Source organism: Eurytemora carolleeae, unplaced genomic scaffold (genome assembly GCF_000591075.1).
Source record: "Eurytemora carolleeae unplaced genomic scaffold, Eaff_2.0 scaffold1502, whole genome shotgun sequence".
Taxonomy (NCBI): domain Eukaryota; kingdom Metazoa; phylum Arthropoda; class Copepoda; order Calanoida; family Temoridae; genus Eurytemora; species Eurytemora carolleeae.
The window spans coordinates 39,683-64,810 of record NW_019397554.1 but is presented as its reverse complement, the minus strand read 5'-3'; the positions used below and the strand labels follow the sequence as shown (position 1 = coordinate 64,810).

The 25,128-nt window shown below is 32.4% G+C and overlaps 2 protein-coding genes across 4 annotated transcripts; both read right to left on the bottom strand.

The window, feature by feature from the left end:
- Positions 1-1,040: 1,040 nt before the first annotated feature.
- On the bottom strand, positions 1,041-3,887 carry LOC111714882 (cysteine and glycine-rich protein 1). Of its 2 annotated transcripts, XM_023490097.1 has the most exons (9): positions 3,725-3,887; positions 3,288-3,448; positions 3,005-3,081; positions 2,569-2,634; positions 2,369-2,462; positions 2,191-2,278; positions 1,925-2,061; positions 1,582-1,674; positions 1,041-1,228 (listed from the first exon to the last, which is right to left on the bottom strand). In XM_023490097.1, exons 2-9 carry the CDS (start codon positions 3,315-3,317, stop codon positions 1,184-1,186), a joined length of 630 nt encoding a protein of 209 aa, XP_023345865.1. In that variant the 5' UTR covers positions 3,318-3,448; positions 3,725-3,887; the 3' UTR covers positions 1,041-1,183. The 2 variants fall into 2 exon arrangements, with proteins under 2 accessions (XP_023345865.1, XP_023345864.1); XM_023490096.1 differs by having other exon boundaries at positions 3,288-3,887.
- Positions 3,888-4,715: 828 nt separating this feature from the next.
- LOC111714881 (endoplasmic reticulum metallopeptidase 1) lies at positions 4,716-24,234 on the bottom strand. Of its 2 annotated transcripts, XM_023490094.1 has the most exons (22): positions 24,120-24,232; positions 23,620-23,740; positions 23,149-23,227; positions 22,057-22,249; positions 21,739-21,794; positions 20,687-20,784; positions 15,701-15,779; positions 14,866-15,138; positions 14,187-14,308; positions 13,370-13,577; positions 11,952-12,009; positions 11,787-11,872; positions 11,384-11,625; positions 9,686-9,891; positions 9,014-9,149; positions 8,634-8,733; positions 7,949-8,039; positions 6,581-6,696; positions 6,384-6,457; positions 6,054-6,139; positions 5,444-5,588; positions 4,716-5,270 (listed from the first exon to the last, which is right to left on the bottom strand). In XM_023490094.1, the coding sequence occupies exons 1-22, from the start codon at positions 24,168-24,170 to the stop codon at positions 5,152-5,154; spliced, it is 2,739 nt and encodes a 912-aa protein (XP_023345862.1). In that variant the 5' UTR covers positions 24,171-24,232; the 3' UTR covers positions 4,716-5,151. The 2 variants fall into 2 exon arrangements, with proteins under 2 accessions (XP_023345862.1, XP_023345863.1); XM_023490095.1 differs by lacking the exons at positions 4,716-5,270; positions 5,444-5,588; positions 6,054-6,139; positions 6,384-6,457; positions 6,581-6,696 and adding an exon at positions 7,695-7,793 and having other exon boundaries at positions 24,120-24,234.
- Positions 24,235-25,128: the final 894 nt, after the last annotated feature.

Genomic DNA, 25,128 nt, shown 5'->3' with positions numbered 1-25,128 from the left:
AATAGTTCTAGATCAAAAATATTTCAAATGAACACAAAAATAGTTCAAATGGATAGGGGGGAAAATCGACACTTTGTGACACTACATTTTTTGGAGGCTGCATTTGGTTCTAAAACTTGAGAGGCTGAAATTATGCAAGTAGCCTCCCATTGTGGTCCTCAACACGGATCTCAAAGAAAATTTGGAAACCTCCATCAGGCTCAGCCTCTACAAAATATAGTGTCACAGTGTCGAATTGTCCCCCTATCCTGAAAGCTACTTCCACCTGATACAGGTTCCGATCAACCTCAAATTTTCACAAAATACTCATATTGGGCCACATCACCCATAGAAACTATGCACCCAAAATATTTTGTTTAATCTCCTGCGTTTGTGACCCTAGTGTAAATGTATATACAATACCTGTGTGTAACTTGCATTAACGGTGTCGTAATAATGATAAACCTTTATTTAAAAATACAAATTTTCACAACAATTTTTAGCTTTACAAAAAATATAAATTTTTATCCCAAAATTAACAAATATAGGAGTTGATCAATTTCATTTAACACTTAAAACTTTGTTAGGGTTAATAAACATTATTTTTAACTTCTTTAAAAACAATTCTTAAATCTATATCAGTTTGTATACAATACTGTAGTGTACAGTGTTAGGAGCACAGCATGTACAGAAGACACTGGCATATAGCTTACAGAGCAATAATACTAAACATTTGTACATATTTTAGAGATCTGTACAAGAATAGAGGTCAATCAATCATCTTCACAGTTTGTCACAATTTTGTAAGAAAAACAAAATGTAAATATATGCAATGTACAACTTTATGATCACAGCATATTGGAAATTATGCAGAATGCAGATAGATAAAAAGTACTGGAAAGTGAACAACCGGGTTGAGAAGGTACTTCAGGTGTATGTGGCCACTTATAGTCTGTTTAATGATTATTGATATTTTCTAAGTTGAAAACTAGATATATTGCTTTTTACGATTGGGCCAGAAATATTAAAAAAATTGCAAATTTTACTTTGTCTTTTTTTTGCTTTCATTGATTCACTCAGAAAATGCTTAATTTCAATAAATGCATAGATAATTATTGTACATGAGGTTCAGCAATCAATATATAATTGAGATACATGATATCAAACCAAAGGCAGAGACTGCGTATTTAGTAAACACTAAACACTAGTTGGTCTGCAGAGTTCCAGCTCCAATACCAAACCCAACTCCCTGAAGCAAATAATAATTCAAATAAAATGGTTTAAATGTTTAAATAACAAAACAAGAGTTATAAACTATTAATGGCTCCGCCTAGCATATTGGTTGAGGCGGACACAGTTACTTATTTACATAAAATTATGTGAGTCTAGTCTTAAATACAGGCAACAAAAGACCTGAAAAGGGTGGATTCAAAAGAACTACTAAACAGAACCTAAATTAAAAATTGGATCAAATCATATCTGAACAGGGAACAGTGAACAACTATACAGGCATTGGGCACTTACTATCTTAATATATAAAGAATGCAATTTCAAAGTTTAAAAAATTATCCATGATTAAGAAACATTGAAAGAATATATTACCTTAGGACCAAAGTTTCTGCCGTAACAGGATTTACAGTAGATCTCTCCTTCTCTCTCACACAGCATACTACTATCTACTCTCTTGTTGCACAACTAGGAAACAAATTATTGTGAACACATCCTTAGATTAATAGATAAAAAGCTGTTGCGGATAACAAACATATTCTTTAGGGGTTTTATAAGATGAATTCAGCCATAATAAATAAGTCTTGAAGGTTAATAGAAGAGGATAAAAGAAAAACAAAAATTTTTCCCCAAAGCAATAAAAATCATTTCCTTCTAGTAGGAGGGGGGGGGGGGGGTCCTTGAAAATATATACCCTGTATTTGTTTTTACGAATTACCTGACACGTAAAGCAGGACTTATGCCATGCTTTCCCAGCCCCACGCATCAGTTCTGCGATGAAAACAGATTTCTCACATCTTGGGCAGATATCAGCTCCGCCCCACTTAGGCTTAAACTTCGCCGTGGCAGCTGTAGCTAAGAACAGTTGAATTAACTAATTTTTCAAGAAAAATTAAGATCTGAAAAATCAAATTGTAATTTAACCCACCACCAAACCATTTAACCATTTGACCATTCCACAATCCAACCACAAACCATAACTACCTGCACTTGAGGGGGCAACTGTATTCTCCGTGTTGGATTGAACTAATGGCTTCTTGGGAGCTATGTAAGCCTTAGCTTTATGGTCAATCTAAACAAATTAAACAATTCAAATAAAAATCATGTAAAATTGTGTATTACTGATAAATAATCTAGGGTATGAGAAATAGGGATATTCCACCTCATTAGGATTTGTCTGGTATCCTTTTCCATCATCCATTGACAAGGTTCCACTTCCTACTCCGAACCCGTAGCCTTTAGGTCCAAAGTTTTTCCTGAATATATGTGTATGTCAGAAACAACACGGATTTTTATTGATAATTAAATTGTACTAGAAACCAATAGAGAAGCTACATTAGTGTGTACTGCAGTTGTTTGTACCTGTAACAAGAGTTGCAGAAGACCTGATTATCGTGTTCTGAAATGGATCCTGAGCTCAGCATTTTCCTATAAATATTATATAAATCATATTGAGGCATGTCATGTTGAGAACCCAATTTTAAGAAGTATTAAAATTACTCATGGGGGGCACTATAAAAGTTGCTGATTTGATAACAAAGGGTTTACATCTTTCTAAACATAGGTCGTGGAATGTGTCAGGTGTTTTTATCCAAGTAATTCAACAAAATTTCCCTATTATTTTGCAAGATTCGTAAGTTTAATAAGATTAATAACATAAACCATAATTTTAAAAAATTTATTATGTTTGTAGTAATTTTAGCAGCTATTTCTGTTAAGTAAACATAGACTTTGCTATGTTGTCCTGTCCTGTCATGTACTGCAGTCCTGTTGTGATCTGTCCTATGCTGTACTGCACCTGCAGGCCTGACAGGTGAAGCAAAGTTTGTGCCAGGATTTCCCCAGACCCTTCACCTCCTCCGCAAAATAAACATTCTGCCAAATCAATACTTAATTAAATTATATCATCTAAATAGTAATCACGTAAAGAGCGCTAATATTTCTTTTAGCATTAATATATGATATAGTGTTTCAAACCAGGACGGATAACTAAGCGTAGACAAAGTGAAAGTAGAATGTTAATAATTTCGTAAAAATTCATCGACAAAAATCAAAAAAGTATTTTTTTAAAGTATTATTTCCTTGTCACAACGCTGGCAAACACCTGGCATTTTTCTGCAATTAAAAACTCCTTTTGCATAACATTCATCATAGTTTGGGTGTTCAAATTCAACAAATTACAAGGGGTTATAATCACAAAATATTTAACACATTTAACAAACATAGTCTCGAGTTTCTTCGACTTATTCAGAGTTCAGTTGCGACTATAAAGGTGAATTATAGACCAGGATAGGTCAATGTTCATCAAACTGAAAAACTTAAAATTTGCGACATCAATTTTTACGTAAATACGACTTTTTTCTTTGCTTGCTTTCTAACGACATAAATCAAGTCTTTGCAATTTTAATTCCGGATTCATTATCAAATTCTTGTTGTCGCATTTAAACAAAGAGCTTTATTAATGTTAAAATATGGTTTCAGTTTTCAAGCACGTTTTAGGATGGAAGAAGTTCTGAACTCTCATCAGTCAAAGTGAAATAAACTCTAATTGTGTTAAAGGTTTCAGGTTTGAGGAACAGGATCTAATAAAACTAGAAACAAGGCAAAATTTAGAATTTTCAAAAAAAATTCTAAGTGAAAATACCTACAGTCTTGGCATTTCCAAAATGTGATCTGCCCTTTCTGTGCTTTCAATATTACCGGAGATTTCGACAATTTTGGTTTTATTTAATAAAAAATTAAAATCTAAACAAAATTCTGAATATCTACGGTAATGTTGAAAGCACCAATATTTTGAAAATGCCAAGACTAAGAGAGTTTTGTGGTTATTGATTTAAAGAACCATACATGTGAAAGTAGGTTGACGACTGAATACCACAAATAAATTCTAAGTTAAGACGACATTCAAGTCGTCTTGCTATAGTCATGTTTCGTGAGACATGAAATACATACAGGGCGATGTAGAATTTAATAAATTTGTTCCAAATATTCAAAATGATGCCTTTTGTGGTAGCGGGGTAACGGAACAGGTTTAACATATAAAAGTATAAAACAAACCAGACTAAATAAATGTTCAAACTTAGTTTCAACATGGAGTAACATCACTTCCTTGAGATCTTAAGTAAAAAGAAAAAGGAACAAAAATTGTTACGTAAAAAAAGTATTACTTTTCAAATGAACAACTTGCATCACAATTTTGACATTAAAAATGGGTTTCAATTTTTAATACTATAATAATTTAAAATGGATATTTGAAGTTAAATAAATTCATTGGTTAACATTTGTTTAGTTTCTGGGGTAAATACACAAGTGAACAAACATTAACTTTTGAATACAGTCCTAATCATACAAACCCGGAATTAATTTACAATTAATCAGACGACTTTACAATCTAATTTTACAAATATGATTGATGAAATGATAATAACAAAATAGTCCTGCCATTACCAAATGTGGTCTGTCTTTTATAAGCATTTAAAATTGCCATATATATATATATATATATATATATATTTAGAGCCGCCTGATTATCTTTCAATTAAAACGGGCCTTTTTGATTATGATTGTAGAAAGCATTTTAATCTCAACATTAAACAATATCTAATCATAGTTGGATTAATGACCGCATTGTTTGTGACTAGATTCGATTAAAAGATGACAACAGTTTAGTCAAATGAACAGACACATAAATATTAAATTTTAAAAAAGCTGTTAAACTATTATCTAGATATAAATATTGGCTGGTTGATGTTCCATTATGGTATTTAAACGATATAAAATCAATTCTCTTTCTTTGTCTTTGGTTCAACTAAGCTCAAATTTAGTGACTTAAATGTAAGTCATGTTCTAATACAATTATTTAACAAACTTAATGCCGCGTTTTTTCAACATATTTAAGTATTGAATCAGGCATTATGTGAAAATTACGCTTTTAATTACGCATGTTTAGAACTTGTACGCCTTGTAGGCTGCAGTCCAACCAACTGGATAACTCCATCCTGGGAATTGAGCAAGGAAAGCTTTAAACTGCGTGGATTTCATCTGAGCCCCGTGGAGGTGATGTCCTAAAAGAAATTAACATTATTTTATTTTTGCATTTTAGGATAACCAATTATTCAAAGTGTGTAAAAACTTGTACTAATAGCTGATAATGTACTGATAATGGAAATGGTAAGAGTCATGTTTACTGATGGGGGTATTATATTATATTTATTATAAGAACTTGAATAAAGGTGACCTGTTATAGCAATGTCGACAAGTTCATTTCCTTCGTAATGTGACCTGGGGACCTCAAGATCCAACCAGAACTCCCAAGGTTCAGTATCCTTCCCTTGGGAGTTGAATATATAGAAGGTGGGCCGTCCATGCTTCCATTCAGGTCCCTAACCAACAATGTGTTTAGTTTCTAAGTATATATATACACAAAGTAGTAATCTCTGTTTGTTTGGTTGTCCGATCATAATTCAGAACTCCTTGACCGATTTGCCACATATTTTGATAGCGGAACTCAGTAGAACCACAGAAATATTTTTTAGTCTGGGTTTAAAATTCTAAGTTGAGTGGGTTAACTTTTCTACCGGAAGATTAGTTTCCAGGCAAAGCTGGGTTTCCAGACTAGTAATTAAATCAGATAATGGCTAGCGACTGTCAGTGTCCCCTGTATTAGTCAGACACAAATAAAACTATATATTTCTGATTGGACCAGTTTGGTCTACTTTAAACCTGATCAATCCAGTTTATATAGTTTCTCTAATCCTAACCAACTTTTCTTCAGTTTAACCCGTCTTCTTCATATTGAACTGGTCCTTACCTCATGTAACCATTTATGATGAAAAAGGAATATTTACCTCGAGAAGTTTTCCATCCGCTAGAGACCAGGATACCAGTTTTATACCGAGAGATGGAGATATAAAAACTCCCATATGATCCGGGCCTGACACAAAGCAAGATTAATCTTTATATCCCATCATAACTCAGGAACCCCTTGACCGATTTTCCTCACATTTAGATTAGGTAAATCGGTAAAAAGTATTTAATTGTAAAAAACCTCTGCTAAAAATGTATATTGTGCTAAACGGACTTGTGAACTAGTTAAAAAATGTAAGAAAAGTAAAAAATCATGCAAAATTTTAGATTTTTTTGTTTGTTTAATATCTAGATTTTTTAACAATGTCTACCTTGAGCTCTAAACAGAACCCGTCTAATATTCACACTAAGTGCATCCTGATGAATCATTTCAAGATCAATTGTCCTAAAAAAAATCAAAACTAAATCAATCAAAGTAACATCAAATCACGTTCGAAGTCAAATAAAATCATACAAATCAAGAAAAGTAAAATTAAACTCTGTAAAATGAGAATATTTCATTACTTACTTGTATAGTTTAGGTTTAGGTGCAGGAATCCAGTTATTTATCCTTAGAAGTGTAGCTGCAGGGTAATAGATAGGTACACCACAATACAGATAGTTTTCACAGTCCTTACTAGATATCTAAATATATAGTAGTGTAGCTGCAGGGTAATATATAGGTACACCACAGTAGATAGTTTTCACAGTCCTTACTAGATATCTAAATATATAGTTGTAATTGAAACATACGAGGTGTGATCAGTAAGTTTCGCAAAAAAAAATTGGGGTACTTGAAGATGTCTCAGTCCTGTAATTGTGTTGTTGAAAGTTGACAATATTTATACCGGATGATTTTTTAGATCGGTTGATGTCAATCAGATCTTTGTAAGTAAGTAAAAAATTATTCATTTATGAAATATTAACAAAAACATACAAAATTAAGTGTTGCAGGAGAAAATATTTAAAAACCTCTAAAAGTAGAGACTGTGGGAATATTTCGCCCCCAATTCTAAAAAGTATAAAAATAGAAGTAAAAGGAAAGGATACTTAATATAAATTGGTGGTGGATTGCTAGTATTTTTCGACGATGAAAATAAAGAAAAATTATAGATTTATTTGTAATGTTAGAAAAAGTAATGAAAGCTTTATGGAGTGTGAAAGAGATATAGGTTCTATGAAAAACGGGCATTTTAAAGCATCTTTTTAATTTGTAATGTAAGGAGCGTTCTCTGGAAAGTAATCAGCTTCGTTCGTCACAGCAAGAAAATTTACAGAATGGTCTCAATTTTGATCCATCATAGTCTGTTTTAGACCCATTGAGAGCGATCAAAAGAAAAAAGAGATTAGTATTGAATGTATGAAGGACTTTTGAGGATTTTTCTGGTTTTGATTTACATACGAGATACATAATCAATGTAATCCCTTTGGACCAATGTCAGAGACTTTGGGACAAATTTAACCCAGATCTTTGTCATTTTTATATCTTGCTTTACAACTTTGTTTACAATATTAAAGCATACATCAAGCTATCTGGCAAACATACTTCTCGAACCCTTGCTAATATGGTTTGAACAATTCGCAATATTTTGGACTATTTCTGGGGCCTTGATGGTCTTTTCCCGCCCAGACATGTCATAACCTCATTAAACCACCATTTAAGTATTCCTATAACTAGTTGTACTTGGGACATCGATACACTGGAGTACAATACATGCGTTCTCACAGTCCTTACTAGATATATAAATATATAATTAGTTGTGCTTGGTTGACAGCCATATACTGCAGTACAGTACAAGTGTTTTAACAGCCAATTTTGGTTTTAAAATGTTCCCTTTTTAAAATTCCATTGAACCCTGGGATTTAAACAGAAACTCTCGTTTGGTTTTAAGATTACCTCTTTACTTGTTGATAACTCTGGTAACCAACCCTTTAATATCGCTGGAGAGTTTCGGTCCAGGTTAACCATGAAGTAACCAGAGTCAGCTCTAAACAGATTTATATTAAATAATTAGGACGAGAGTTTATGACAATGAGGATTAAAACGATAATGATGTAAAAAACGATTAAAGGGACTGTGTGATTTCGTATTAATTGACCCTTCATTTTTACAAAGGTAACATACACTTTAAACCTTTGAATCAAGGATAGATTAGAAAGTAAGGGTAGAAATCCTTACTTTTACTTCTATAAAATTGATTGACGGGAAACTCGAATGTACACACTCCAGCCTTCTCTGCACTAAAATTTCAGCAATAAAAATAAGGATATCTACGTGAACCAAAGGTTATTAAGGTACTGTTGTGAATAAGGATATCTACGTGAACCAAAGGTTATTAAGGTACTGTTGTGAATCTACGTGAACCAAAGGTTATTAAGGTACTCTTGTGAATAAGGATATCTACGTGAACCAAAGGTTATTAAGGTACTCTTGTGAATCCGGATGTTTCATTCTGTAAATCACTTGACATTACGTCTGTAGCCTCTTCAGGTATCGTTGCAGAATAAGATGATAATGAGAGGAAATATTTCAATATTTGCTTTGATTCGTAAAGACATTAATGTTAAATAGCTGAACATACTTATGCAGAGTTCCATCTCTATTGTAGAACTCTCTATCTGTGTGAATGACAAGAGCACGATGAGGTGAGTAACTAGATTCAGAAGCACTGTAGGGAAACCCTGGAATAGTATCAAGGGATTAAACAAATAATTACTTCAGGAAAAGGGAACAAATCAAATTTTCCTAGACAATGAAATTATGAATTTGATATACAAGATTAGAATTGAAACTGCCTTTTTAAAAGATCCTGAAACCATTGATAATAAAATGCCATTTCTTGAGAAAATAAATCAACACTTTTTATCCTTTCTTGAGATGAAACAAAAAAAAACAGTCTATAGGAATAGAGTAAATATATTACACCTCCACCCCCCCCCCCTCATCCCTGTATTTGCCTACCTAATGGAGTAACTATCACAGCTATAACAGTAATGAAGGTAGTAAGGTAAAGTGTTGTGATAACATTCGTTGGTTTATTCATCACCATACTCAACGGGCACAAGAAGGACAGGGTGGCCAGGGTCATACCAGCAGCCTTAACAGTGAACATTTTCATAAATAGAACAAATTCACATCACATACCAGCAGCCTAAACAGTAAACATTTTCATAAATAGAACAAATTCACATCACATACATATTGTCAAATCAAATTAAAATTAAACTGCTATTTTGTCATGAGCTTAATTTTCTTTAGTTTTACTAGGATTGTTTTGATGACATGACATATAAAATCATAATCAATAATAAAAAGACAAAAAAAAAATTATTAATACTTAGAGGCGTAGTCAGGGGGGTGGCTATAGGGGCTCAGCCCCCCTGGCCCAAAAAATCAATGAATTTCAGGAGATTTATAGGCCCCAACGGTTGCTAAGCCGCCCACCTGGAATGATAAAAGATTTAAGCCCCCCCCTTTTCAAATTTCTGACTACGCCTCTGTTTATATTAAAATGCCCAGGCCTATGTAATTAGTTTATCAATTAGTTGTTGTGTTCAGTTGTTGGTTATTATTAAATGTAGATACTGATTGTTATAAATATTTGTAAAAAAAAAACAACTAGACATGGTTTACCTTGTATCCAATTATAAGGTCTGGGTTAAGAGCTGACCCTGATCTACTCATGATGGGAATGAACATGGAGAAGGTTGTGAGGATCAGATACATGTTGAGGATGAGTGGGATGAGGAGGGAGAGAAGATGAATGACCAACCAGGTGAGATCACGAGGTTTCCGTTTAGCTGGAGTTTTATCGTAAATATTCTCCAGAATACTTCGTCCTTTAAACAATATTAGTTTACAGGGTTAGTGGGACTGTAAGCGAAATTAAAGTGATCCTTCATGCAAAGATTAACAACAGTACCCTTTAAACAATATTAGTTTACAGGGTTAGTGGGACTGTAAGCGAAGTTAAAGTAACCCTTCATGCAAAGATTAACAACAGTACCCTTTAAACAATATTAGTTTACAGGGTTAGTGGGACTGTAAGCGAAGTTAAAGTAACCCTTCATGCAAAGATTAACAACAGTACCCTTTAAACAATATTAGTTTACAGGGTTAGTGGGACTGTAAGCGAAGTTAAAGTAACCCTTCATGCAAAGATTAACAACAGTACCCTTTAAACAATATTAGTTTACAGGGTTAGTGGGACTGTAAGCGAAGTTAAAGTAACCCTTCATGCAAAGATTAACAACAGTACCCTTTAAACAATATTAGTTTACAGGGTTAGTGGGACTGTAAGCGAAGTTAAAGTAACCCTTCATGCAAAGATTAACAACAGTACCCTTTAAACAATATTAGTTTACAGGGTTAGTGGGACTGTAAGCGAAATTAAAGTGACCCTTCATGCAAAGATTAACAACAGTACCCTTTAAACTTTTCAACCCTTTAAATCTTAGAAAACAGAGATCTTTGTGTTTAATTATATTAAAAACCTCTTGAATTTCTGAAAAACGTTAAAAGCGGCTTTAAAAATTCAAAACAACATATTTACAGGGGACAATATAATTCCTTTTTCAATCCCATTTGGCATTGACAAATTTGAAAGAAATGGGGGCAAATTCTTTAATTGTGGGAATCTAAAAAAAAATTGGGGGCATATGTGTTAGTGGAATTTAAAATTTTATTTATTATTTGGGGCATTTTTTTCAAATTGGGAGCAATGGGGGCAAATGTGTTAGTGGAACTGGAAAAAAAAATTTTAACTGGGGGCATTTTTTTTAAGTTGGGGGCAAAAAATTATTTTGGGATCGAGAAAATCAGCTTTTTTAGGAATTATATTGACCCCTGCAAATTTATATTCTGTCACGTCTAAAAAGTGAATATTAATATTCTTTTTAATATAAAACAGCTTTCAAACAAAATATTCAAGAATTAAAAGCGTTCCTGTAGATTAACGAGGATACGTCCGACAACCTTGATCAGTCCAAGATTTAAAGGGAACTGTCTCGTGAATCGGACACGCTGATCTACAACTGGAGGTTCACTTGATATTACCCCGGCTCTATAGTCCCAATAAGCTTATGTACCGCTTCCGATGAAAATCTCGGAAATTCCCGGACATTCTCAAATTCATGCTTAATTTAAAATTTACAGATAAAAACATGAATCAACATTTTGAAGTCAAGCTTAATCAACATAAAGTCAAACAAAAAAATATAATCCAAGCTGCTTATTGGTAATTGTCAAATGTTGAACAAAATTCAGCGAAGTTTTTCAAGTTTATATTTCAAAGGACCAAGTCAAAGTCGCCATTATAAATGTCTAAGTTACCTATTGAAGGGAAGAGAACCCAGACCATGCAGAAGAAGGAGGACTTGAGCCGCGCCACCGTCATCAAGAGTGTGAAGAAGGCCCAGATAAGTTTGCTCACTTCGAAGTACAAGGACTCTATAACCCAGGCTCCGTCGGAGAACTGGAAATACTTCTTCTGCCTGGGGAGAGCGAAGTAGAGGACAGCTATGACAGTACAGATAGTGGGAACCATGTACAAGAAGAAAATAAGCCAGGGCCGACTAAAATTCGAAAATTAGCTTAATGTATGAAAATATAAAAAATGAGATTAAAAAGTCAGAAGAGGAGGTATTAATGATCAGACAGAAAATATCGATTTTTTTACTTAAAATTAAAGAAGAAGAAAAATATGAATTACAAGAGTATTAAAGTTAATGCTGACCTGTACCAAGACATTGTTTTAGAAAATATATCTATTATTGTAGCAATGAAGGTTACAACTATGAAGCTGGCAACACAACCACAAATCTGTAAAATAAGAACTTAATTACATGGTTTTGTGATGATATCTAAACACAAATAATATATTTGTAATCATGTCCTGTACCTGCATTGCAAATGTATAAGCAAGCTGTCTAGTATACACACCAGTTGTAACTCCAGACCTACAACAAATATAGGTTTAAATATAATAATATCAACTCAATAATTCTGCAGAATGATGTTTCATTGTTTGTTTGCGATTTAGTTTTAAAAACTTCTTAACGTGAGATATATAATGGCATAAATAGTAAATAAACAAAATATACTAAATTGCAAAAATCAGATATTCACTGTTTTTAAAACATAACTACTTTAATTTATAACAAACGTCATTTTATTACTGAAAGGGACTGTAAGCGTAATTTCCGGTGGCCTTCCATGCAAAGATGGCAAAATTCGATTCACAGCGATACCCATCAAAGCTTTGTCTGATTAATCATACAGGGTGAGTCAAAAAAAGTGTGATTTGCGGCGCCTGGTGCATTAGTGTAAATTTTTTTGTGCAGCTCTTCTGTTGATGTTTTTTTTTAATATTTTTTGAAAATTTGTATTTTTTTTGGTACTTCAATGGCCCAAAAAAAATCCGCGAACGTTTTTTTCTTTCAAAATCAAAAGTTCAGAAAAACAAAAATGTGTAAATAAATTGTTTCTATCGAAATCTAAAATTTTAAAAAGAATCTCAGAAAATTTGCAAAATTGTAATTAGAAAATTCGCAATTTTCAGTTCTGGTATAATTTTTACGGAAAAAATGTTTTTCAATGGTTCTTAAGGTTTTAACTGAACAGCGTATATCTAATGCTTTAGAATAAACCAAGAAGAAAGGAAATAGAGAATTTAAATAACTTTTTCTTAAAAAATAGCCCAGAACTGAAAATTGCGAATTTTATTATTACAATTTTGCCAATTTTCTGTGATTCTGTGATTCAATCTTAATAAAATTTTAGATTTAGAGAGAAATAATATGAATGCACATTTTTGCTTTTCTGAACTTTTGATTTTGAGAGAAAAAAAGATTCGCAGATTTTCTTTTGGGCAATTGGAGTACCAAAAAAAATACAAATTTTTAAAAAAATATTGAAAAAACACCATACAGGAGAGTTGCACAAAAAAGGTACAATTTTGCACCAGGCGCCGCAAATCACACTTTTTTTTTGACTCACCCTGAAAATCGAGTATTATTTAATTTTAAAAACTGATTAATTTCAATTGTGGGTTCTTTACTAAAATGACTTCCGCATTTCTACTACAGAAAAACATGCAGGGGAATTAAACACTTTTAAACCTAGAAAAACGACAATATCTTCCACAGTATTGATCAGGTTTCAAGGTTTCAAGGGTAATGTTATGAATATGGCATTTCCATCTGTGTAAAGAGGGTCACTTGAAATTACGCTTGAAGTCCCATTACATACAAATAACAACCTCATATTTAAAAGTAAATAAAACAAAATTAAACAGTAAGAACAAGCTAAATATTCTACCTATAACTATTCTTCGCTTTGTCCCAGGACCTAAAGAGAGCGTACCCCACCACGGTCAGGTTTAGCAACATCCCCACCCACTCCGGGTAGTGGATCAAGAATAAACCGAGAAAATCAAAGAAGACGACGCCGCCTTCACTGTGGGAAGATGTATCGGCAAGAATATCAGACTGCGCAATATGACCGACAACTGCCAGGAGATTATCACCTAAAATTCAACAATTTATTTATCCTTGTAAATATGGAATAAATGTGTAGTATAGTTTACTGTACAGTGAACGTATTCAATGATAACTTATCCTTTTTGATGCTTACTAGTGTGTTCCAATAAACATGACAGCATAAAGACGACCCAGTATGATATTAGATATGTATTTAGAGTTAAAACAAAGAAAAAACAGGAAAAATACGATTATAAAAGGATTAAAATGATTCCTATATTCAATATCATTTCATATTTATTTACGAGCAGTCCTGGTAAATTCAACTCAAGCACTTCAAATTCAATATCAAACTTAGTCGTCTTTAAATAGTGTCGGGAAATATAATAGAAAGGACATTTCATAAAAAGACTTTTTATAGATAGGGCATTTAATAGAAAGACTTTTTATAGAAAGGACATTTCATTGACAGGACAATTTATACATGAACTATAGACATGTTATACATGGACAATAGACATTTTATACTTCTTCAAATTAAAAAGTTTGCATAACTTTGAAAGTCTTGTCTACAAAATGTCTTAACCTTGAATCTTCTATAAATCTATGATTTTCTATAATTTTGTTTAGTGGAACACACTGTACTGGTTCACTACCTGCTCTCTGTATACTTCCAGCTGGTATATTCTCTTCTGTATCATAAACAGTATGATAAACATATCCATTCTTCATATAAGCAATATCCAGACCAGGGATATTTCCATAATCACGGAATATCCTAATTACAAATATAACAATAAAAATTAAAACTACACAATTGAAATATTTTTTAGATCTTGCATTTTTCAACAATTAAGAGATACGTGTTTAAAGAGCAAATATTTTCCCCTTCCGTATATTTTGGTTGTTATTTTGCCGCCTGTATAGACATCCAGCGGACTAATTTATATGCATTCAATGCATAAAATTTAAAATTAGTTTAGTAATAAGGTAAGGAAGTAGGAGAAATCTTTAATGAATAAAAAATTGGATCAGTGGGAATTATATTTAGATCCTTGGATCATCGTTTTGGAGTTGAAAAAGATTGTTGATATCAAGGCGTAGTAGAGAGATGTGACGTACTTTTTTAAGAAAGAGGCTTTAGATATATTTTTAGATGCATCAGATATATGGAAATCAAAGGTTCAGTTTTCATCAAGCCAGACTCTCCGAGTATTTTAAAAGAAGGATTATCACGAGTTTCATTGGTAATTCTCTAAACGGGGTAAATAAATCTTATATCTTGGACAGCATGAATATCGTTGTTATTAAACACGAATTTAATGTATCTTGTACCTGAAGTCTGTATCTGCTGGAATAACTCCTGTCTGAAAGAGCTCCTGACCGATAACAGAAGCAAAAGGATGAGGAGCAACATCAGCATATGCTTCCACTAACCAGGGATGCCCTGGACCAGTCTGGAATACTAGCTCCCTACCTCCACTACCACAGGACTCAAGGTTAATAAAGGCCCTGATGTCCTCGGCCCAGATATGCTGGGTAATGAACCCGTGAGCTGCAGGAAGCATATTCTCCTCTGCACCATTAAACAAGAACACGAGGTTGTGCCTAAACATATCACTGACAACTTAGGTTCATTTCAAGTACCGGGTTGACTTTTAGGCAGTTGGAACAAGTTGTACATTAAATAGTTTACGGCACAGTTTACATGAAGTTTAGTCTCTAATCCTTTTCAGAAGTAAATCTAAGAGCTTTTCTAGGGATTACAAAATCAGATGGAGACGAACATTCGTTTAAATCTACAAAAACAAGCTAATATGACGATTGAAGTCTTACGTGCATTAAAAAATAATTACTCTTTTGGAAAAACTATTGAGAATGAGAAGAAAAATATCGAATATCTAATATGTAACCAAAAGATTCAGTTTCATAACTAGGTGAGTTAAGGAGTCACAAAGTCATATTAATAATTCTGCATAATTTTGACCACTTACTAATTATTATGTCTAGATTTGAGTGCAACAGATCTTCAAAATAAAAGTTGTGGCTCTAATCTAATTTGAAATTAGTTTTAGAAAATTGAAATTTCAAGACTAAAACACTTATTTTAAACTTCTGAACGGAAAAAAGGAATTAAAAACAATATTGAGTGAGTTATCACCTATCCTACCTAAGAGGAGTAGAGGATTGAGTAAGAACCTCCAGGATTTCCAGCATAATAGCACAGGATACTGCATCATCACTAGCTCCTAGATTTAAATATATATATAATAGCACAGGATACTGCATCATCACTAGCTCCTGGATTTAAATATATATATAATAGCACAGGATACTGCATCATCACTAGCTCCTGAATTTAAATATATCTACAATAGCACAGGATACTACATCATCACTAGCTCCTGAATTTAAATATATATATAATAGCACAGGATACTGCATCATCACTAGCTCCTGAATTTAAATATATCTACAATAGCCCAGGATACTGCATTATCACTAGCTCCTGAATTTAAATATATCTACAATAGCACAGGATACTGCATCATCACTAGCTCCTGAATTTAAATCTATCTACAATAGCACAGGATGCTACATCATCACTAGCTCCTGGATTTAAATATATCTACAATAGCACAGGATACTGCATCATCATCAAATATTTACTTGTTAAGGTACAGGTGTGTAAGTATGTTTAACTATATTGTTAACAATCTCCGTTTGTCGAATGACTCAACAAAGTTTCTGTTTGTCATTGAAAAGGTGCTTATTCGGGATCTTCTTTTAAAGAGGGGCGGAAAGAAGGTGCCCCCTCCCCATCATAACCACATTTCTTTTCTAAACTAAAACCGCGGCATGTATAAGGTTTGAGTATAGCGGTTTCTACGCAAAATTCAATTAATCACAAGGCTCCGACTAAACCTGTCAAAACATGAAGAACGGTTTCGTTTTCATTTTATCTCCGGGTGGTAAATAAAGTCTAGAGGTAGTTTCACTAGATATCTATGCTTGGATAGCTTCAGGTTGTCAAAAAGCAGAATTAGCATGAATCCAATTTCATATATTATGTACAGATTATATAATTTTCATTCTTGTTAAAGTATTTTAACTCTTCTAAAAAAGACTAACTATAAATCTTAAAAATAGACGCGACAAGGGAGGATTGCTAACCCAGATTCAATACTCCTTCAGAGTGCCATGAACAATGGTTGTTTGTATGTTAATAGTTTATGAAAAGCAAATAAGCTCTGAAATCAGTGGAAAGCTTTCTCTAAAAATGATGACTAGAAAGTATATATATAATAAGTATATATTTTACCTCCTTGTGATTTCTAGATATAATCAAGTATCAGACAGTGTTGCTGCGACGAGGGTTTAAACTCAACTGTTATGGTTTACTAAATCAACAAGTACAAGACAAACGGTTACAGGGCTTCATTTAATATCAATTACAGGGGTTTCCGGGGTTTCCAGAGTTTCATTTATTTAATTTCAGAATTGGGAAAAGTTAAGACGCCAGTACTTATGATTAAGTATTTAAAAAATAGTTTAAGAATATGGGACTGGAATGATAAAAATATATAATGAAAGGTTTCAATATATTGGAAATACAAGCGTTTGATCTCATATTTCCGAACTCGCATTTTTAGAAACGGTTTAAACTCTGTAGTAGAATAGAGGGGGGGGGGGGGGGGGGGATAATTTGATATCTATTTAAATCATTGATGTTTGAAGTATTACATTGTTTGATTAGAGAAACAGGGGGGTGAGCAGGGGGGGGGGGGGCAACAATAATCAAATCTAAAATTAAAAATCTCTAGTCTAAAAAATAACTGAGCTAGAAAATGTTATATTAATCAACATGTTTAAGTAAAGAATATTAAACCCTTAAGTTACAGGAGGGCTCCTTGAACCCGAGAACCCCTAATACAATTTAACGATTCAATTTTATATTTTTTTGTCAAGTTTAGTAGATAAACATTTTAATTAAATATTGGATAACCTTTGTGAACTTTTATTAGTAATTAACAATAAGATTCAAATAACAGTATTTTACACTATCAGAGGGGTGGTTATATTGCAATGATATTAGGGAGAGGGATAAAAATAAGTTTTGTTATCAGAGTTTTTCTTCAAAAGGTTGAAAATGTCCAGGTTTTGCCTTGGAACAATATAGATTATCTAAATAAAGATCTTTGTTGTGTTACGTAATATCCGTAAAAAACATGGCTCGGAATATTTAAAATTGCAAAGACGATTCGGAATAAAGAGAAAATAATGTAAATAATTTATGGAATAGAAGGATTGGGGGGTCGAAACTCTGGATAGTTGTCGGCCATAAATGTTATTGTTTATAGCTCAATTTTTTAATGCCAGTTGAATTTAAAAAATAGATTTATGGTTAGGGTGCAATGGAGGTTTTTAACAAATGTAAAAAAACATAAATTTTAGTGATGTGACACATATTAAGAAATCTGTTTAAAACTAATTCTTGGTAGAGCAAAATAACTAATAGGGGTACACAAAACGTCCACCCTCCCACAGGCTGAGGGAGTCTGTTAGCCTAATGCGTATTTGCGTATGTTTGCGTGTACCTATTGTGCGTATACGCACATAAATGTGTGTAAGTGTATACTGTATAGTAACGTAGTATCTAACCAATTATGGATAATTAGGATGATAGAAGGACAGGTTTGATTGAGCCAAGAGGATCCAAGGAACGTATTTGGTAGGATAGTCATAGTCAACTGTAGGGTGCTCTCTCTCTCAGTGCTCAATATTTGACAACGCCCTGGAAGCCAAGGATTTCAGAAAGTTCCTTTAACATCATGGTTTATATGTTACAAAAAATGTTTAGTTAAGACTTTCCTATTTGTAACTTGCTTGAATTCTGGTTTGTCTAGACTGTAATGCATTATGTAAACTGCGTATAAACATTTTGATTTCTAAGATTGCAGTGAAGTACAATTACCCTGTGTAAGGTCATATTTTGGGATCTAAATTTCAGATAATTTTGTTTGGTCCCTGGAATTTAATTTGAAGAAAAGTTTTTACAAAATACAGTGATAACCAAAAAAGTCTGGATTAGAAAGACGACTTTTAGAATAAAATTATAACTTTAAAAAGTCCAATGAGCATGAGACACAGCAATTGTGCAGTTTATCAGACCTTTTTCGTAAAAGTAGTGATTTAATAAGTGTCTAGTAAAATTATTGGCTTCGTAACAACATCAAAAACACTTAAGTATTTCTATAATGTCGTCTTCCTATTCCATTGTTTACTGGTTATCACTGTAGTTAGTCTCATTAGTTAGATTCTACTTTATTTAAGGTAAGCATTAATGAATAACTGTAGATATACTTTCAAATAGTCAACTACCACTCGCTCTTGTCTTATTTTAAGACTAATCAAGTAAACCATTAGTTTGATATGACTGATATTGACTGATAAAGAATTAAACCTGCATGAAGGATACAAATTTCATATTGAATTCTAAGAACTATTCATGAATTCTAAGAAAAAAAGCATGAACCTAAGGAGAAACGTATCTACTTTTGTGAAAATGTACCAGACCATATCATTAAAATAATCTTCTTTTAATATTTTAATTCAGGGGGGAGGGGGGGGGGTTGAATTAAAATTAATATTTCAAGAAGAAAAAGATACATTTAGCTGAAGTTGTACACTGTACAGAGACTAATTATTAGTTTTTAATGAAACTAGAAAAAACGATAAGAACTGATGGAAATAGGAAAAATAAAACTTAGGTCTGTCAGCATTATTTAAGTGATCCTCCATGCAAAGAGGTGAATCCCCGATTTAGAACGGTACCCTTTAAACCTTAACAAATCATCGAAGATAGAAAACTCTGTGTGTTTATCTTTAAAATTGTGTTTAATTTGCCGTAAACCTTGGAGTGCAAGCTAACGTAAGTGTGAACTCAACATAATTGACGTTAAATGTATTCCTCGATAATTCCCCCCAAATATTTTATGTCTAACTGCAGTTTTGAAATATTTGCATGTGAATACTTATATTCTGTGCCTTCTAGTAAGGATAAGATAATTCCGTCATCTTTAATCAGTCAAAGGTTTACAGGGTACTGTTGTGCATCTGACAAGGTCATAAGCCAATTAACAACTGAAACGTCACTAGAAGTTTCGCCTACGGTCCGTTTAGGCCAATTTTTAATATATAAAAATAAGCCAATTTACAATTTTTGATTTTGTAAAACGGTCATATTGAAATTTCTTTATTTTTTAATTCTAAATATTTATTCATATATTCATAAATTTTTTTCTTCAAATTTTGTGCAGGCTGCGTTTGGTCCTAATAATTGAGATATAAGGCTAAAATTTTGTATACAGCCTCTAATTGTGATCATCTACAAGGATCATGAAGAAAATTTTAGATCGGAGGTCATAGACCTTCATTTTGACCTCCATGAACTCAGAAAATACGGGAAAATATCACCTTTTTCCCTCTAATTCAATTATTTTAAGTTAATCAGATGTTTTCATATTTTTAGTTACCACATAAGTCATGCCTCTGATATAGACACATATATCCGACCTGCATTTTGACCTCCCTTCGATAATGACCTCCAAAAATAATCAAATATTAAATTAATGAAAATAAGTCATGAGAGGTATCAAATAATAGGTTTTTTGGTGTTCCGATTTCATTCTGATATACTCCTTTATGACCTCAGATGATTACGAAGGAATTCAACCTCCAGATATCTATGACCTCCGAAGGTCAAAATATAAAACCAATGACATTCTGAAAGATAGAATTATCTAACAATGAATTAAACAACTAATCACTGCGTCACTTGTTGTAAAAAATCTATATAATAAAGCTTTTCGCTCATATACATATTTATATTTGTATGTTAGCTATAGCTAACAAAACGGCTGAACCGAATGAGCTGAAATTTTCAGAGAGAACCCATGAGTACCCGGGGGTAATAAATGCTAAAAATATAACGGTATCTTTTAAAATAATTTTTTTAAATAAAGTGTATAACAACATTTTTTTTCTCAAAAATAGAATTGTTTTTCCTAATTTCGATATTTTCTATTTCAAGGGCAACGCCGGGCACTCCAGTATTTAATATCCAGAGTTAAATGAATAAAGTTGTTTCTCGTACCTGGAGATTGAGGAACTGAATCAAAATGACAGTTGACCAGCAAAGAGTGCTTAGATCCTAACCCAGATTCTACCTTAGCGATCACATTCTGGATATTCCTTAATTATTTAGATCTTTTATTCTTTTCCTTCTTAAGCAAAGTTGTATTCTGTTTTTTTTGCATAAAATATTTCATTTCCTCTGGTGTCATCTCAAACTGTTTTCATTTCAAAATTGTATGTCATAATATGTTATCCTATGATCTTTTGTCCCAGCAGCTTATGTAAGATCCTTGTCCCAGTATCTCATGTCCCAGCATCTTATATCCAAGAATCTTATACCCACGAATTTTATATAGAAAAATCTTCTATCCAAGATATTATTTCCCAGAATATAATGTCCAGGGATATAGTGTCCAGGGATCTAATGTCCAGGGATATAGTGTCCAGGGTTATAATGTCCAGGGATATAATGTCCAAAGATCTAATGTCATATAGTTCGAATACTCACAGTGTCCCAGTTTAAACTGTATAATCTCTCAAATCAATGAAAAGTTTTCGGACAAAATTTTCTAATTTGATTTCTGTTTGGATTTTAGGAATAAAAAAAAATAATACAAATGTTTTAAAAATATATTTGGAACATTGTAAAAATCTGCGAGACCAAATTTTTAATGAATTTTTTTTTTTGAGAAAATGCTTTTCGATTGTGTTCCAAAATTTTCAAGAATTGAATGAGATATAAAAAAACCGCAAAATTTAGAGTGTAAATCTGCAGTAAATGTTATGCAACTGTTATGAGTTACATAATGAAAATAGCTGGCTTACATTTTTAGTTTTATCTCGCACAATTTTTGATGAATTTTACGAAATTTTGGAAAACAAAAGAATAAACTTTTTCATCTATTTCTTAAAAAAATTTATTTTTTCTAAAAGAAATTTGCTTTCGCTAATATCTAAGATTTCAGGCTTTAGCTCCCTTCCTTTAAGTTGCAATGAATTAACCCAGTTAAGTGGTGAGTGTAAATGTACCTACAAATCATTTAACTCTATAAAATATCTATATTGACCTACCTATAGCTATGAGTGAGTCCGTCCACAAACTTGAGGTTAAATGACCCTCTTGGTTTCTAAAATATTAGTTTTGTACCGGCTGCAGCTTTCAAGTCAATTTTGCGATTTGGTTAAATTAAACCATTATTAAAAATTTGGAATAAATTCAACAAATTAGGTATTAATTCCACACCACATTCTTTAAAAATATATTTCGGTCTGGGATGACCCTCATTATTTCTTGAGATTTGTTTCTGGAAAAATCTTTTATCACTAAATAGAAAATGTAAAAAATGTTAAATGTTGCGAAGCGCTATAAATTTTCTAATTTAAAGTCACCTGAATATCTATTGATAGTTTATGTATAGGCTGGGCTCGAAGTTTTATAGAATTCAGTTCGCGTACAATCAGATCCACAGCCAGCACCTCGTTCTCGTAGCTTCCTGCAGGACGCGCACCAACGCTGGTCAGTGCACGCAAGGTTTTACGCGCTCGTTCTTCGATAAATCTGTCTGGATTTGTCGTTGTGTCTCTTTAAAGATGCCAAATAACCACAAAGTTTCTTCTCATAGAGTAAATCAAATTTTATGTGTCCTATCCCCTTTCATAAAAAAATTGCTGACTTTGCGGTGAGTGAGTTTGCGCAATGCGGAATTAAACTCTATTTTAATTTTGCATGTTATCAAATTTTGCATGTTATCAAATTGATTTCGGTAAAACTATTTGAAATGGTAGGAGCGGTAAATCTCCTCTAAAATGCTAGATATGTTTTTTTTTGTACACATTGTACATTTAGAATTTTATTCATATATCCTAATAATTATAGGAACTGAATAATTGGAAATAAGTCTTATTTCAATTTCTTATATCTTTGCAAACTTATGTCGTAGCCCATTAATATCTATGGTTTACACGCACCATCAGGTTGAAAAAATATAGAAATAGAAAAAAAAATTGTGTACTAGTGTTTAATTCCTCAGAGGTCTAGATTAAAATATTATAATCTGCATACACATTGAATACATTTTGTAAGTTACTGAGTTCATATTTTAAACGAGGAACATGCAATTGGGAAGAGAGATGAGGGTCGGAAAAGGAAATTGATGGAGAGATTAAAGCAGGTATGAAGGGAGTGGAAGGAGAAGTTTGGTTTTGGAAAATGGGACTTTAGGGCGGGGGATGTTGAAGGAAAATCAGGAATCAACTTTGATTAAACCTAATCACTTATGATAAAACGCCAGTAGGATGAAACATAATAAAAATATGATTAAATTGACTTCACAATAACTAAATGGCGTCAAAGATGCATCAATTGGAAATATTATTTGTTTCTTTGCGATATTTCTGTATTGTTTCGTACCACAAAAAAAACTGTATCTAAAAGTCTGTTCTGACAGGTTCACTTCCAAATGTTCTTGTTAATCAGCATCCCTAAGTGTAAGAGGATCCGGGAGTCGTTGATCCATGTAAACAACAAGAAAGAATACACACAGGCACCAGGATCCAATTACTGAAAAGAAAGTTAATAAAATCGTGAAAATTATTTAACTAAAACTTGTGTTCGAATGGAAGGTCGTTGTCGTGAAGGATAAAAATTACGTAAAAAATTATAAAGAGATCCTTGTCAATAAGTCGGCTAACTAGATCTTTAGTTCACATAGATCCAGACTGCTATGTAAAGTTGCAACAATTTTCAAGATTGGTCGCAACGCGTTAGCTTTTGATTTTATCTACCTAGCTCACTTATACCTTTGTGTAGCCCTAAACATGTACATTTTTTACTATTGAGCCCTTGTTTAATTAGCTTTAGTTTTTAGGAAGAAATTGTTAAAATTCTCATAGATTATTTCCGTGAAACCTTGCAATCTCTGGATCACTGTGCGCTATAAATTTTTTTCCCACCTAAAGCGTGCCATGTGTTGAGTTTGTTCTCCTCCTTCTTGTACTTGTTCTCATCAACGTCCTTCGCCTTCTTGGCGTCAAGCAGGGCTTCATCCTTCGCAGCATTCTGCTGTTCGTCATTCTAAAGGGAAGAAAGTATTGAGAATTTTCAAAACCCTTTTCCCGCATTTTCTTAAGTTGACTTTTAATGCATGTATTGCACGAAAAAACTTTAAAAATTTCGCTTTAAAGGTTCAAAAACTTTGTTCAGAATTCAGAATGTCGTAAGAATCTTGGGTTTATCATTCCTTTTGAATATCCGGTGGTGGTAATTCCCAATAGAGACAACTTTAATTGAAGAGATCAAGCATTCTCCCTTAAATTTTTAAGTGCCCACATTGGATATCGAGATCAAGCGTTATAGATTGACGATACTCCATGCAAAAGTTCCGACGTTAGAAATAATGAATTTTACAGCGGCTGCTAGATGCAAAATCATTTAATAAGACTAAATGATATACCTGATCTAATCTTGAGAAGCTGACCAGTTTAGGTTTTCCAGTTCCAAACATTATTATAACTTTTTTAAATAGTTTAAATTGTCATTTTTCTGTAACAAGAAATGTTTTAACAATTCTGCAGGAAACTGCACTCACAAGATATTATACAAATTTTACAAAAATATTGGATTACAAAAATAAAATGTCACAAATAGATGTTAAATCTATTTTTCATTTCTGATATTTAAAAAAATAATTTCTCATTTTTCTCAGAGTAATATGTACATCTTTAGTTTATGTATCTTAAATTATAAATACATCTTGGAAAAAAAGAAAATCATTAAATTTAAAACATTTTTTGAGACAATCAATAAATTTGGTTAGACGTAATGATAAAACCTTTAATCTAGATGAAAAATGTTTGTGCGGCAAACTGAATTTTCAAATACGTTTTATTAATTTTGACACTTATTTATTTAAAAAATTGAAAACAAAAATAATTTAATTTTCTTTTTTTTCATACTGTCCTTCCATCCAACACCATTCAAACTTTTACTAGATTAAGAAAATATTCATATTAAAAAATTTGGATAAAAAATATTGATTAATATTAATTATTAATTAATAATAGTATATTCACAACCTGGGAGTGAGAGTAGAACTGTGAAAGTTCCAGAAATTCAACTTGAAAACTTGAAAACTTGAAAAACTACATTCATTGAAACTCTTAACACGTTAACGAATCCAAAAATAACATTTAAAATGCGACAATTTTTAATCGCAAATCTAAAAAAGAGTTTAAATGGCGGTTCATTAAAACTAATAAAGAAACTGAATATTGACAGCTAATCATTATTTAACTGTTGTGAAGATCTCGTAGTTGAAACTACACGGAATATTTAGCTTGTGTAGTTTACTGAATATAATCGTAAATTAAACTCTGCGTACTTAAACAAGTGTTTTTATTTAATTAAAGTNATATAGTACATAGAGTACACAACCATTTATCCTAGATAGAGTAGATAGAGTA

Bases quoted from the DNA above. Each gene is read 5' to 3' on its own strand.
- LOC111714882 (XM_023490096.1), bottom strand. From the start codon at position 3,317: ATGCCAGGTGTTTGCCAGCGTTGTGACAAG. The intron at 3,082-3,287 runs GAAATAATACTT...TTGATTTGGCAG, and splicing joins TTTGCCAGCGTTGTGACAAG to AATGTTTATTTTGCGGAGGA. The intron at 1,229-1,581 runs GTAATATATTCT...TATTTGCTTCAG, and splicing joins GCAGAAACTTTGGTCCTAAG to GGAGTTGGGTTTGGTATTGG.
- LOC111714881 (XM_023490094.1), bottom strand. From the start codon at position 24,170: ATGTTTGGAACTGGAAAACCTAAACTGGTCAGCTTCTCAAGATTAGAT. The intron at 11,873-11,951 runs GTACAGGACATG...CTTATTTTACAG, and splicing joins CTTATACATTTGCAATGCAG to ATTTGTGGTTGTGTTGCCAG. The intron at 11,626-11,786 runs GTCAGCATTAAC...TTCGAATTTTAG, and splicing joins AAAACAATGTCTTGGTACAG to TCGGCCCTGGCTTATTTTCT.